Source organism: Pongo pygmaeus, chromosome 11 (assembly GCF_028885625.2).
Source record: "Pongo pygmaeus isolate AG05252 chromosome 11, NHGRI_mPonPyg2-v2.0_pri, whole genome shotgun sequence".
Lineage (NCBI taxonomy): Eukaryota > Metazoa > Chordata > Mammalia > Primates > Hominidae > Pongo > Pongo pygmaeus.
Genome location: NC_072384.2, coordinates 40,600,643 through 40,617,296, shown reverse-complemented (window position 1 = coordinate 40,617,296; position 16,654 = coordinate 40,600,643). Strand labels below are relative to the sequence as shown.

Sequence of the window (16,654 nt, the reverse complement as noted above, 5' to 3'; positions counted from 1 at the left end):
ATTTTTAACATCTATTATATATATATGCTATTGACTTCCATATACTCCAGAATAGATCTCACCCTATATTAACAGTTCCATTTCTCAATTGCTTATCGTTACACATTTACTCAAGGCTGCCCTACAGACACCTCAAATTTAACACAGCGAAATCAAACTCGTTATCTCCTCCCATGATAGAGCCATTCAAATCTACACTTCTTATGTCCTCTATTTCAAAATTGGATCAATTTTCACCTCTGTCACATCCAATCATTTTTCAAATGTTGTCTATTCTACTTCTTACACATTTGAGTCCATTCCCTCTTCATTTCCACTGCCACTGACTTAGTTCAAAATATAACTTCAAAAGACAATTTCTGGGATAAAATTAGCACCTATCTAATTTTCTAGGATCCTTTCTCCACACTTACCAAAGCCTTTATTTCATATGAGTGTTTTTAGTTCTAAAATGCAAAGCTGACCATGTAGCCCATCTAATTAATGCTTTCCCAATGCCAATGTGTAATGTACAATCTTTTAGTTCAGTATGCAAATACCTTCATTATCTGACTCCCAAAGTGCTTTCCCAATTTTATCTCTTCTACCACTTTCCTTCATACACCCTTGCTTCATTTGACTCCTTATGCTTCTTCTTTGAAATCCCCATGATGCCATCCCAATACCATTCACATGCCATTTTGATGAACTGAAATGTCCCTTTCCACTTAGTCTGAGGAAAGCCAGATCACGCTTCACACTGTTTAATATGAAGTCTTCACTTAAGATTCCCCTTCTAATCCTAAGCAGTTTGACTTCCCTGTTTCTATCATAACTCAGGTATACCCCTATTATAAGGAAATGTATAGTATCATAATTATACTTCTCTAGACTTGTCTTACTCAGGTGTAGGGACCATATTTTATTGATTTTGTCTTCTGCAGGGATTAGTACTGTGCTTCGTACATAAAACAGGCTGAATATACTTTTGTCGAAATAATTAACTACTGACAGGATGCCTTTTTGTTTGGTCAGTTAAGAATCATTGAGTATCTGTTGTTCATAAAGATTTGAACTGGATACCAGAAGAAGGAAGTATATAGAGAAAATAGAATGAAGGGGTAGAGGAATAGAATGAAGGGGTACAGGCACACACCACCGCGCCTGGCTAATTTTTGCATTTTTAATAGAGACAGGGTCTCACCATGTTGGCCAGGCTGGTCTCAAACTCCTGGCCTCAGGCGATTCACCCACCAAGGCCTCCCAAAGTGCTGGGATTACAGGCGTGAGCCGCAGTGCCCAGCCTATTACAGGAAGTTTCTAATTAGCAATCTAATTTAATTTAATATCTGTAGAGAACTACAGATATTAAAATAAAATTTATTTAAGACAAAATCTTTATTTTTCAATAGGTGTGCTTGATAGTTTCCTCTCTTTAAAGTAGTGAGTGTGATTTGCACAGTGTGGCTCAGAACTCTTATTTAATCTGTTGATTGAAAACCGCGTTACTAGTCTAATTCTTTGTTAAAATAGTGAAAAAGTCAGTGTCATAAACACTGGAAATGTTCAACAAGTATTAATTGGAGTGTATTTTGTACCTTTGCAAAAATATCCAAAGACTTCTAGCCTGCCTATCACAAATACAAATAAATCTTCTTTTAAAATATATGATTTGATATTGTTTGATGTTTTATCTCTGTAAATATCAAGGCAACAAAAAGTTTAATTTTTAATTAGTGTGGTTTTGAAAAGACTTATTGGAATTGGCTTTTCCTTAATAGTCTATTTCCAAAGTTCAAAAATAAAATTTTCTTCAAGGAGAAAAAAAAGTGCCCGAGATAAAGCTGCTTAGAAATGATGCCAATTTTCCTTTTAGATCAAGATGAATGTGCTGTTTATGGTACATGCAGCCAGACCTGCAGAAATACACATGGATCCTACACTTGCAGTTGTGTGGAAGGCTACCTAATGCAGCCAGACAACAGGTCTTGCAAGGCTAAAATTGGTAAGTTATGACCATTTATTTTTTGTCTTTCCAGAATTACTTGTTTCCTTTTTACAATTCTTTTTCATTAGAGATGTGGTATAGCAGAAATACGGACTTTGAAGAGAGAGATTTTCTTTCATTTTAATACACTTCTCTGTAGTTAGGAATCCAGAGCAATTCTTTCAGTTGCCACTAATCATTATAAAACTCCTTCCATTACTCCTTCCAAAAATGAAATTCCTTCCTTCCTTCCTCCCTTTCTTTTTTTTTTTTTTTTTCTTTTTTTGAGATGGAGTCTCACTCTGTCACCCAGGCTGGAGCTGGAGTGCAATGGCACAATCTCAGCTCACTTCAACCTCTGCCTCCCAGGTTCAGGCAATTCTCCTGCCTCAGCCTCCCAAGTAGCTGGGACTACAGGCACACACCACCGTGCCTGGCTAATTTTTGCATTTTTAGTAGAGACAGGGTCTCACCATGTTGGCCAGGCTGGTCTCAAACTCCTGGCCTCAGGTGATTCACCCACCAAGGCCTCCCAAAGTGCCGGGATTATAGGCGTGAGCTGCAGTGCCCAGCCTATTACAGGAAGTTTCTAATTAGCAAAAATCTGTTCAAAAGATATGGATTAATTGATTTGAATTACCTATCCTCTCTCCTGGGCTACTACGATAGTTTCCTAACTGGATTCTGTGAGCTTCTGCTTCACCTCCAAAATTAATTATTTATATAATAAAGTGATTTGCTACTAAAACATAAACCAAATCATGTTGTTCTTTTGCTTCAGATCTCCCAATAACTTTCACCTACCTTGAAAATAAAATCTAAACTCCTCACAGGATCTCTAAGGGCCTAATGGCCTGGTATCATTTCCCTTTCCAATGTCTGATCTTCCACTGCTCTTGTTTCATCATCAATGCCAGCACACTTGTGTCCTTGTCCTTCTTCAACCGTGTTGCTTTTTTATCTGCCTGTAATGATTTTTCCTGTGATATTCACATTAATGTAGCCTCCTTATCACTTGAGTCTCAGCTAAAATGTCAATATTCAGAGTGACCTTCCCAATCCTTTCTATTTCTTGGTATATACCCTCTACATCACGAAGTTATTTTCCAGTGTTATTTATGCATACCTACTCTATCACCATATAATTTCCCAGTTTTATTTTCTTTATAGCATTGCCATTTGAAATTAATTCATTTATGTATATTTATCACAGGATTTCTCCAGAATAATATAAGCATTATGACGGTACAGAACTTGTTGGATTTGTTTACTGTTATTTCGTCAGTACTGATCATTGCCTAGAACATATAGGTTCTCAATAAATATTTGTGGGAAAAAAGGGGAAGAAGGAAGGAAGGAGGGCAGGAAGGAAAAAGGAAAAGGAAAGAGAGAATAAACTTGTCTTGCTAATTAAAATTACTAAAATGAGTGCTCCACTCTTAAGTGTTCACTTTTCATGTTTCAAAATGGCCTTTTACTGCTAGCCTGCAAACAAAGCCTGTAGTTTCTACACAGTTTTCAGCCTACTCAGTAAGTAAACAATCAGTAAGTATTGTTGATTGGCTAATGAAATAGCTTTGAGATGCACTAGTCACAATAAGATAATGCTAATGATTTTGTGGACTGAATTAGCTAGAAAATAACATAAGGAAATACTACACAGAATATTCCATCTGGCTTCTTCTAACTTTCTCCAAAGGTAGTTTCATATCAGGCATTTTCAAATTATGATGTATTGATGAATTAATGGGTGCCCTCACCCTCCCTTATTAGAAATTGGTAAATTAAGCATTAAATTTCTTTTCTGAAACCACACTGGGCAAAAGACTAGACTAGCTAAGCAAGCTGCAGTTGTTTCTCTTTACACATAACCTCATGTTAAAATTTCAATGATTTCCCAGAGATAGTGTGGTTAATTATTTAGAAAACATATGTATCTACAAAATATAAACAACAGCAAAACACTCTTTTACTTCTTAGTTTACTTCTTTGAATTACTGACTTGATTTATGAAGTCCTATTTGAAATAAGGCAATCCTTGAGAAAAATTAGGTCAGGTTATGTTTTCCTTTTTGCCACCACCCAGAGTTCTGATGTAAAATATTGATGAACTATAGAAGTGGAAGGCTTGTTATTTGCTGTTTCTACTGATCCACACAATATTGCTACACAGAGAGTGTAATGTAATAAACCCTGTAAAGGAAGCACGTCCTCTTTTTCTACACAGGTAGGTTATCTTACAATAATAGAATGCAACCAGAAAAAGATGGAACATGATAATGTCCTACTACATCAAGGAAATTTGATGACTCTAGAATTGATAATGGAATACATAAATCTCTTCACCTCTAGGTCTTTTGCTTGATGACATTGTGAGCTTACAAAATTTGAAAAATACACAGTTACCATGGGAATGTTGTTGTGGTTTATAGTTTAGGAAAATGAGTTGCTAGAATGAGCATAAGTCTATAACAAACACCGGCAAGTTCTAAAGGTCACATGGATATTTGAACCAATGTATTTGTACAATTTAAGAGAAAAACTGCCTGTTTGGCTTTAGTTTTCTCATATTTACGGCAAGTGAACCAGAGGATACTTTTGGCTTCAGTTATATGCAATTCCAGTTAGTGCAATCAGGTTTAAAATTTTTATGGCAGTTTTATTACACAGTAATGTGGCTATATCTGACAAGTGCTAGAAAAAAACGTTGTAAATTAAGCCAGGTTCATCTTAAGTCTCTGCCAGTCCTTCTTTCAGTTGCCTGGCTGCTGAGATTGGCTTCTCTTTTCTCTTCTTTTCCTTACAATTCTACCCTACTGGACTCCAGAACCTAACTTTCCCTCCACGACAAGCCAGAGTTCCAGGGCTCTCAGCAGCTGGGTAGTGTGGAAAACAAGGGAAGGCCCAAATGGCCTAGCCCAAGACAATGGATATGTGGAAAAGATCTCCAGGCTTTAGAAAGAAAGGATACTATAAAAATATCAAGCCAAAGTGATGCAATGGAAAGCTAGAACTAGACCAAGAAGTTGATTCTGCAAAGACAGTACAAGATGATAGATGAATTAAAAGTTCCTGAGAAATATCCCTTTATGTGATGGCAGACAGAGGCAGAGTTAATCGGCTGGGAAGCTGCCTCTAAAGGTGCTGAACTAGTGCAACATAGAACAACAGCATGATCTCTTCCCTACTATTCACCCCAAAGCTTGCCAGTGGGGTCTTATTTTCAAGACAATAGATAGCAATCAGGTAAATTAATCTAAGTTAATTGATTATTCCTCCTTTGTAATATAATACCTGAACCCGAGTAAAATTCATAAGCCTTAAGAGCATCTTTAAGAAATAACTGTATTGAAGGGAGGAGATTTTAGACACTACAGCAGATGGGGGAAGAGATTAATTTTAGACAGGAGGCCTTTTCATTCCTATTAATTCATGTAATGCAGACAAATTTTCTCCTTTCTACACTTAGTAAGATTGACTCTGACTAATGACATAAAGAATAAATTGTTTCAGAGTTGGGAGGAGCTTCAATGGTAATCTAGTACAATTTAATACTTGATACTATGTGTTTTTTAACTTCAAAAAAGTAATTTCCAAAAGAAAAGTCTGTAACATATTTTTTAAAGTAATTTTAACTTAAATATGCATAGTTGAATAGTTTTATATAGGAGACATACAAGACTATAATTTTTTATGAGAGAGCATTTGTTACTTTATGATAGAACAGACATTAAAAGCTAGTAATTAATGTTTATTTATTTATTTACTTATTTTCTTTAAGAGATGTAGTCTCACACTATTGCTCAGGCTGGAGGGCAGTGGCATGATCATAGCTCACTGTGGCCTCAAACTTCTGGGCTTAAGCCATTTTCCTACCTCAGCCTTTGAGTAGCTGAGACCACAGGCACAAACCACCATGCCCAGCTAATTTTAAAATTTTTTGTACACACAGGATCTCTCTATGTTGCCCAGGCTGGTCTTGAACTCCTGGCTTCAAACAATCCTCCTGCCATGCCCTACCAAAGTGCTGAGATTACAGGTGTGATCCACCACACCTACACAAAAGCTAGCTATTTTTCTAATTACACGTTAGAACTTGTCATATGAAAAAAATAAAAATAAAAAATAACCATGTATAGGCACCCAGTAAAACTTCTTGCATATTTTGATATATTTTTTGAGAATAGAGTTGTAGTAATGACTTGTCAAATATGAAAATAAAAACGTTTTTAAAATTTGACTTTCTTTTAATTGATTTTATTGAATTTGATATACAAATATGTATTGAATGTGAAAACTTGGGGCTGAAAGCAGGCTCATGTAGAACCTGTGACAGTAAAAGCAATAGTAAATGGTGTTTAACTTACAAATTGTTGGCAATTTTACTCCTAATAAATTCAGACTCATTGGACTGTACTTTTCAGTGTCCTAACCACTCACTGAAGGCAGGCACTTATCCCAGCATACAAATTCTCCTGAACCCCTAGGGCTCCACTGATTGCACTGAAGCAATAGTAAAATAAAGAACACTAATTTTATGATCATCACTCTATAGTCAGTGCATCGAATGGTGCCCTTTGAGAGTGTACCTCTTTGCCATGGAGTAATTGGAGCAATGAGAGTAGAGAGCCTATTAAAAAACTTCAGGACTCTATTACAGCTTATATTTGCAGTTCGTTGATTTAGAGAAAAAAACAAACAGAATATTGAGGCAACGAAACTCTTAGTTGTAAGAACAGGAATTGTAGTCCCTGTATAATTGAAGGAAGCATGTTTCTAGACAGCATTGGGGGGCGGGAACGTTTTCATATCATTTGCTGTTTCCTCTGCTATGATTCTTAAAAAGAAAAGAGAGAGAGGAAAAAATAAACAAAATATAACTTCCTATGGCTCTTACTTTGAAACTCTAGGGGCGATTTAACATCTACTAACATAAGTTTAAAATTTTCTTTTGGGAGGCGGAGAATTCACCCATGGTTTGCTGGCAGGGCTGATTCTGCATGTGGGAGAATTGGCAGGTGTCTGTGTAGTGGGGGAAGAATTCTCTGCCACATAGTATCACCTTCTTATCAGCCACTTAGTAATGCCTGAAATTCAGCTATTAAAATACTATTCCCTTGCCTTTTATTAAAGCATCTCATATTAAGATCTATTCTTAGGAAGGGTAACATATTAAGTCTTAATAATTTTAACAACTTATGAGACTAGTGGATAAGATCTGTTTCAGTATACCAGTGGCTAAGAATGGCTTCTTGTAGAATGACTGATGTATGAAGATTCACCATTTAGGGGTTTTTTACATTATTTTTTAGACAGTCAAAAGTTCTAATTCCTGCATAAGTTATTATTTCATTGAGCCGTAACTTCAAATAGCACTTGATGACATGATAGTGCATGATACCTGTTGGCTAGGAGTGAGCCTAGTCACCGGCACCAGCATAGTAATGACAGATTTATTGTTCTTTACTATCACGTATGCGTGCATGAAATTAGGAACACTGTGGTAAAGAGAAAGTAGCAAAAAAGTAGCTCAATGCCTGAAGCAGAGTATGTGTTTGACAAATGTTTGCTGGATGCTTTAGCAATTTCTAGAACATTCAGGAAGTGAAATGAGAGTACTGGGATGTTGAGGATCAATAAAAGGAGAGTCAGAAGATTGCAAGAGATTCAAAGGTGAATAGAGTATTTGGCCAGTTTTGTCCTTTTACTCAGGGCTGACTCGAGCTTTGGTATAGTATTGGCATCAAACAGTAGTTTGAGAAGCACTGTATGATCTACACAAGTGTGTCCTCTCCACCAAGGACCACTCCCCTCTCAAATAAACATACAATCCTAGTAAAAGCTGTGTGCTTGCTGTGAAAATACAGCTGAAGAACAAGCTTCCCTATCTGCAATCACACTATACTGAATAAGCCTCTGTACTACAGAAATTCTAAAGCTTCCCAGTCTGCCTTTGCAATCCCGGTCCGGTAGCCTGGCCATTAAAATATTTCTTTATTTTATGGAGTATTTTTACTCTACATCTTTTCTGGCCAATCATTCAGTTAGAAATCACATTTCATGGCAGGACAGGGCAAGGATTTCTGATGGAATTTTTATTATCCAAATGATACAACACACTTTTTTTCCCTCTCCAAACACTGTTAATGAGTATGTCAGTGCTGGGGTACAAAATATCCTCATGAATATTCTACGTTGGTTTTGGTTTTTGTTTTTATGCTAGGGGATATTATCTTCACAGTCTAGCACCTTTCTTGACATTTTTAATCTTCTTTCCAGAAACAAAGTTGCAAGATTGATAGCAGAGACATAACCATGGTGTTTTATGTGTCATGACACCTTTCATTTACCCTTAGTCTAAGAAAATATCAGACATGGAAAAAAAGCGTGTCTTCCATTTTCTTCATAACATATTTTTATTGCAATGTGGCTGAGAACTTCTGTGTTTGAGTATGAAAAATTACATGGCCGTATTTCTGGGCTCTAGGTGTGACAGTCGATAAACTTTGCTTTTATAAATGGCACAACAGATAGGCAGAAATTTCTATCATGCTTTTTTTATAATTTTTTGTAGACTAGCTATCAAATTATTGATTAAATCCTCAATTTAGAATGTGAGAGAAATTATATCACCCTCTACAATTAACTCTCTTTTTCTGTCTTAAAATTGGATATTTTAATGAAAATAAAAAGAAAGGAAGCACATTTACATTCATAAAAATTACAAATGGTTAAATAGACGAGGCAAGAATGTACATAGGTATATAATTTTTCTGTTGCTTTACTTGGGAAAAATATAAAAGTATATCACTAGTGAAATCCTCAGAGGGAAAAAACCTTAAAATCCGAGTAGACAGAATAATTTTGACATTTTTATAAGAAAAAAATGGATTTTCAGAGTCTTCAAGGCATCCTCTGTATCAATTGCAATCAACACGGATTGAAAAAGAAAATCTGGGGTAATAAAAGCAGTTAGAGAATCCCCTTTGGGCACTCCTTCCCCTGGAGAGCATAATTGCCTTTGACAGAGATAACTAATATTCCACATATTTCCCCTAATCAGGATGCCTAAAATCATTTTAGTCTTGAGAAGAGAAAACCTGTTGCATTTATTTCATTTTTAAATGTGTGTATTTCTTTTGGGACTCACACAGCCTCTGTCTATGCCTCCCACGAAAGATAATCCCAACCAAATTATTAAATTATATCTTAGTACTCTTTGGATATTTAGAACATCAAGTTGCAAAGAACATAGCTGATAAAGTAGCTAGAAGTCTGGTACATCAGCATGATTGAGTACTTAGAGTACGTAATCTCTCTTTATAATAGCAAAGTAGAAATTTGTGATCTTACTTATAAATTTTATATTTAAATCCTTGTCAGACAACAGTGAAATATATTAAATGACCTTTACTTTTTCCCATCACTAGATAACGAGTTTCATACATCTACCTCCCTTCTCCTTATTGTGAGGTGACGATCTTATTTCATATTTCCTTGAGAAAATAGAAGCAATTAAAAGATAATTTTCTCACCCAAACTCCATTAACTCTACTAGTCTATCTGAATCTAGAACTAATCACTCCATCTTCCTCTTATTTGAATTAGAAAACAAACTGACTTTTCTCCTATCAAAGGCCAATCCTGCAAATATACACGGATCCTATCTTCTCTCACCTGTTCAAGGATTAGGCTTATATAATTGTCTTCTTTATTCCTTGAATCACTGATATTTTCTTTTCTCTTAGGTCATTCCCACCAGCATACAAGCATCTTGTAAAGATGATGCAAAACAACTTCCTTTAAACCTGTATTCCTGTCCAGCTACTTCTCCATTTTTCTTTTCCCTGCATAGAAAAACTCGTGGAGTGTTGTTCCTTTTCCACTTTCCTTTGCTCTGCTCTTGAATCCCCTTCAATGAATCTTACATTATTCTTATCAGTCACGTCTATTGCCAAGGTCTTCAGTGACCTCCCATTGCCTAATTAGTTGACTATCGGTCTTGAGCACACAACTGACAACTGTCTCCTTGAAGACTTTACCTTTTAAAGCAGCACAATCTTGAAATTTTGCTCTTGCCTTGCTGGGCATTTTTTTCTCAGTTTACTTTGCTTTATTATCTTCATTTTGCCAATACTTTTGGCATGATTCAGCGTTCAGTCCTTTAGACATCTTTTTATTGATTTCCTAGGATGTTTCATCCTGTATCATGGCCTTAAAAACTTACCCTCTGCCATGGCTTTAAAAAATATCAAGAGACCGAGACTCCCCAGTTTTTATCACCAGTTATGACAGCTCTGTTGAACTCTAGACTCACAGATCGAATTATATATTCAATCTCTCCATTTGGATATTTAACAGAAATATCAAACTCTATGAACTTTTGATTTTCTCTCCTAATAATGCTCTTCCTTCAGTTTTCCATCTTGGTAAGGTTTCCAAATTCACCTAATTGTTTAAGCCAAGACATTGGATTCATCCTTCACTGCACTCTTTTTCTCAAACCCTTTGTTTCTAACTTGTAAATACATTCTGAATTAGATTACCCTCTCTAAGGATAAGCCCTCATCCCCATTACTCCTATACTTTACTCACTTCCATAGAATTCATCACTGCCAAACAATATTAGTGTTTGTTTACTTGCTTATTATCTTTTTTATGTACTAAAATTTAAGCTCTATAAAAGCAAAGATTTTTTTAGTTTTGTTCACTGTTGTATTGCTAGCATCTAGACCCTGGCAGAAGCTAGCCAGGCTCAATAAATATTTGTTGAATGGATAATAAATATTCAAATACTGAGGCAGTATTTCCCTTTTAGGAGCCATATTAAATGTGGCTCTTTTAAGGACCCATGTTTTCAAACTGAAATTACTTTATAAATAGGAGTTACTTAGAAGCAATTTTCAAATGAGTCAATACCTATTACATTTTAAACTCAAATATTACTAATCTATAACATAGAGAAAGATGTCCGATTAGAGAAAATATTTTTCTGTAGCTAAAGTATTTTCCACTGGCTACAATTAGAAAGGTGACTAGGAGATTTTAAAGCAGCCATTAGCCACTTCTCAGTAACTAATGTAAACTGACCATCACTGGACTGTCTTCTAGTTCTAATAATCATGTAATAATCTAAAATTTGAATGAATTATATTCTGAAATTTTGAGATTTACTTATAAACCTTCAATGGTTATCAATTACATATCTTTCATTATTTTTTCTGATTAAAATAACTGCAATATTTATTTCATTGTACTTATTGAAATACATTATTTTACAATGTATTAATTCAGTAAAGTCTCTTTAAAAGGCATTGAGAAGTTCATATTCAAACAGTCTCCCATATTTCATTTATGTATTAAACACTTGCCACGTGCTAAGTAAGGCTTTCAGATAATACCTCCTTGGTTTGGTTGGACCAGCTCTCTGCAAAACAGGGAAATTGTGAGAGCCACCAATTTGCAAAATGAAAAGATATGTTTGTGCTGGGGGAGGGCATGATGCTATTGTCTTTTGTCATGCTTATAAAATGGATCTTCTTCCAGAAAAACAATATACTGAATTGCTTCTCAATTATCACATTTCAAGTTGAAATCTGCTGTAAATGAAGGTACCAGTATTTCACTAGTACAGTCTAAATAGCAAAGTGACAAAATTGTTTTAAGGTTTATGGTTAATTCAGGTTTATCAGTAGTTTACCTGAGTGAGTTTTTGCAATGCCAAAGACAAGATTGAAAAGCACAGGTTTGGCACTGTGGCTCATGCCTATAGTCCTGGCACTTTGGGAGGCCAAGGAAGGAGGATTGCTTGAGACCAGGAGTTTGAGACCAGCCTGGGCAACATAGTGAGACCCTGTCTCTATATAAAAATCAGAATAAAAAAAAAAATCTAGAACACAAAACAAAACAAGATAAAAAACACAGCTTTATCCATTGGACTAATGTGCCAACGCTGAAATCTTCATCTTCTCTAAGAACTGATTCTACTTTCTTCTCTTACTGTTTCTTTTAATGATACCCTTTATCCCCATGACCCACATCTACAATTTCCAAATAATCCTTGAGTTCATGTCACTCATTGTCCACAATACAAACAATAACTGCAATTTTGAACTTCTGCTTTACTATATCAACCCATTTCTACTTAAGATTTCAACACCTCCTACTTTAGGTTCTTATCACCTTGTTTCTGAGAAATTAAAATGGCATTTCTGTGTTCAGTAATTCAGATATCTGATACCTATGTCCACACGTTTTTCATAATTTTGAGTTACTTTCTTCATAAAAACAAATGAAATTAATGCCATTCTCTATGTGACATGTAGAATCTAGTTTGGAGAACCATAGAAGAGATTTTCTTAGGGAAATCTCTGAGAATTCTCTGGGGCTTACATTTTTCCTAATGACCTCTGCTTCCAGTAGGAACGTTGCCACATATGGCCATTCTTCATTTCTGCACTGCGTGAATCTAAATAGGGAAAAGATATCTTTTCCATTCTCTTAACTCCTTTCCAACTTCACTCTAGAGTTCAAGGCGGTGTGTAAGTAAGACATTTCCATTTTACCTCAACGTACACGTGAATTATACTTCTGACATGAATTATACTCTACCAATTAAAAAGTAAAATTATACTCTACCATTTATAAAGTAAAAGCAAGAACATTTTTAAATAATCCAACATGTTATCATTAACTATAGTTACCATGCTGGAAAACAGATCTATTTAACTAATTCCTCCTACCTGTAATTTTGCATACTTTGTCTAACATCTCCTCAACCTGATCCCCCAAATGCCTTAGCTTCTGGCAACAAACATTCTACTCTCTATTTCTATGAGATCATCTCTTTTAGATTCTACATGAGTGAGGTATGTTTACTTGTCTTTCTATGACTGGCTTATTTCACTTAACATAATGCTAAGAGAAGGGATACTAAATGTTCCCACTACAAAAATGATAACTATGTGAGGTAATGCATATGTCAATTACCTAGGTTTAACTATTCCACAATGTATGTATACTTCAAAACATCATGTTGTACACTATAAAGACATATAAATTTATGTCAATTTAAATAAATAATCCCCCCAAATAAAAGTAAAAACATAAAATCTGGAAAGTTGAGTGGGAAATTTATACTTCCCACTGTATTCTACTTATCTTTCTCACTATATTTTACCCATCCACACAATACCTTACGTATTATTTTTGACTCGATCTTCTTAAAGCATGGTTTTGATCACATTATACTGTATTTCTAAAATTAACACTGGCTTCCCATTGCAGCCAAAATTAAAAATAAGTTCATCATCTTGACATTCAATAGCCTGTACAATTTGTCCTTAACCTATTTTGTCAGCTACTACAAAACTTTAAATTTGAACTCAGTTATTTTCACTTAATAGCTATATTAACTTAAGTGAGTATTAATCTTAAAATGTGGTAAATATTAGCCGAATCAAAGGGATGTTGTGCATATACAGTAAACTAATAAATGTGAACCATGTATTACAGTGTCTGGCTCCTAAAATATGCTCAGAAAACATTAACTATTATTAGTATCATTATGAAGTACTCCACCAGTTATGCATGTTGTACCCTGCAGAAAACTGAAAAACTGAGGTCAATCTCTCCTCAGCATATTCAAATCTTTTACACATCTGTACTTTTGTCGAAGCTGTTTCTTTTGCTTGACTTTCTTTTATCCATCTCTGCATATTGAATTCTTGTTCCTCCATTAAGGCAAGGCTGAGACCAAATACCAACACCTTCAGGAAACTTGTGCCTCCACTAAACAGACATATCTAAGCATTCTTTGAAATTCAATGAGACGATACATCTTTTATGAAAGATATCATACCTGATTATAAAAACATAGTTCTTTGTAGATATCTTAAACTTTCTACTTGATTGTATCTTTCTTGAAGGCAGACTGACTTACTGATCTCTTTCAGATCCCAGTTAATGCTGAGATCTATAAATACTAGATAAATAAATTAATTAATTAAAATATTTACCCAAAGAATACTTCAGCATAAATATATTGTGATGACAAAAGGTAGTGCTAACATAAACTGTAGCTATGTTCATTTTCTTGCTCAGTCCAATACAGTTTTTAATGCATTTTCATTTTCGTACTTTTGATTTATATATTATTTTTATAATAAATTGTGATAGAACAGTTTCTTCTGATGTATGACAATATGTCATTATTCTGAATATATTCATTTTGGTAAAGAGATTTTTTTCATTAAAAAATAGCTAAGGAATGAAAACAGGGAGAAATCAATGTGACCATTATGTTTTGAAAAAGAAAATATTTCAATGCTATATCTTTTTTTCACTTATATGATATTAACTTGATTCACATTTTCAGTTTGGTTTGGTTGACTTTCATCTGCAATTTATTATATATTTGAATACTGTAATACTTTCTCTTTCTTTTTTATTTTTTCTCCACACCGTGATTCTGTATCTCTCCTTTTTAAACTACATAATTTTCTCTTAATATTACATATTCAACTTTTTCTGTTTTTTGCATAATTTTAGAAGTTTTTTAGAAAATTAGCCCTTTTGGCTGGACACAGTGGCTCAGGCCTGTAATCCCAGCAGTTGGGGAGGCCGAGGCAGGCAGATCACCTGAGGTCAGGAGTTCGAGACCAGCCTGGCCAACATGGTGAAACCCAGTCTCTACTAAAAATACAAAAATTAGTCGGGCATGGTGGTGCATGTCTGTAGTCCCAGCTACTCAGGAGACTGAGGCAGGAGAATCGCTTGAGCCCAGGAGGCAGAAGTTGCAGTGAGCTGAGGTCATGCCACTGCACTCCAGCCTGTATGACAGAGCAAGACTCTGTCTCAAAAAAAAAAAAAAATTGCCCTTTTACAGATTTCCTGCATTTTGTTTCATATATTAGTAACTCACTTCTTAACGTAAGTTTTAACAATTTTGATTAGAATTTCTTAGTCTTCTCTTTTCTAACTGCATACCCATTTTCCTTATTTTTACAGCCTTTATATAATTTGTATATGATAAAATAAGAGTAAATCTGAAAAAAAGTCCTCTTTCAATCTTTGAAGTTCATTACTGGCTTAAAACCAATTCTTCGTGTTGTACAGATTACAACTTTCTGTTTTCTCACAATATTAGTCTGACTCTCCATTTTATATACTTCATATGCAAGTCATTATTCAACTTTTTATGCAGTTAAAACTGGGATTTTGTTCATCTTTGACTTCAGAAATATTGATGTGCACATACTGGGAACTTCATTTAGTGGAGATAATTGCTTACAAATATAATTACAGGTTTAATTAAGGAAAATCAGAATATAGAACAACTAGATGATATACATTTATATATACATTTATTATATACATGTTTGTTAGTTACATAATTATTTGTAAGTATATGAATTCATTACTTCAATCACTTAGAAGGAAACTAGCCAAATTAATATTCTTATAATTGAATACAAGAACTGGAGGTTTAAATGAAACCTTAAAAATGACAGGTTTTTATACACCCTGAAAACACTTATTTAGCACAAACTATATGTCAAAATCATATTATTATAAGTAAATAAATCCACTTTTAGTACATTTTTGACTGTGAGAAGATAAAGATAGGCTTACAAGGACATAGTTATAGTGGCTTTGAATTTAAATAGGTATTTTTATGAACCTGGTCAAATAAACATTTCCAAGTTTCTCTTTTCAATTCACAATTTTAGAATCAGTCTTCAAAGGTTGTGACACTAATGAATACAACATACATTACTAGAAAAATCAAATCATTTTTGATCATACAGAGCACAAATACAATTCTCCATCACAGGAGAGAGAAATGTTTTTAGGTCTGTTAACATACAAGGAGTGGTGAGGAGTATGAGGACAATTTTTATCTTCTATCATGAATCAGTTGACAGCCTGCTGTAGGTGTTTACCCAACCAAAGTCTTGGTTCTCTAAGTTAAAATGTCAACTGTGTGCTTGTTTGTGCTTCAGTATCTTCTATGTGGAAGGTTAATGTTCATTACCTCTCACTGAGTGTTGACGCAGGTATCCCTTTGACTGAAGTCATCTAATGTGCTTTTCAAGTGTTCTTTTGGGAAAGCTGTCCATTGACTAAGGATGACAACCAATAAGATCATCACATCTATTCTGGTCAGTCTTATATCCACATTACCCAAGCTGGTGCTCTTCAATTGACATGTGGTAATGATGAACAACAGACATTAGATGTGGTGCAGGTAGAGATAGATTACATTTTTGCCAGGACTATGACAGTTTCAACTTGAAACACACTGAAAGAATTGGATCCTTAGACCTTGAGGATTTTTGTGGGTTCTTGTGTTTCAGCGGCTTCCTTCCTCCATATTTGACCTTCTGTCTAAAGAGGTAAACCACAGTTAATAATTAGCAGAGACCCATGAAGATTACTTCAGTAAAGCATTCACAACTTACGTTGTAGGTATCCTTCCTCCAGTATAGCCTTTGATCTTTTGAAATCACCATTATTAAATCAAACCCTGTTAGATTATGAAGCACCTGACTTTAGAATTAGTGGTTGATATGTTTTTCACTAAAACAATTAACTGATTCACTCAACAAACAGCTACAAAAACCAAATGAATTGACTAATTCTGTCAAATAAGCATTGCCTGTGTTAACCATGAACCCATTTGCATCT

At 34.7% G+C, this 16,654-nt stretch overlaps 1 protein-coding gene across 1 annotated transcript in view; it reads left to right on the top strand.

The window, feature by feature from the left end:
* LRP1B (LDL receptor related protein 1B) overlaps window positions 1-16,654 on the top strand; it is a 1,896,287-nt gene that overhangs the window by 894,789 nt on the left and 984,844 nt on the right. Inside the window, exon 5 of the mRNA XM_054478394.2 lies at window positions 1,856-1,984. Within this exon, the coding sequence (XP_054334369.1) occupies window positions 1,856-1,984 (129 nt within the window). The remainder of the gene's footprint in view (window positions 1-1,855; window positions 1,985-16,654) is intronic.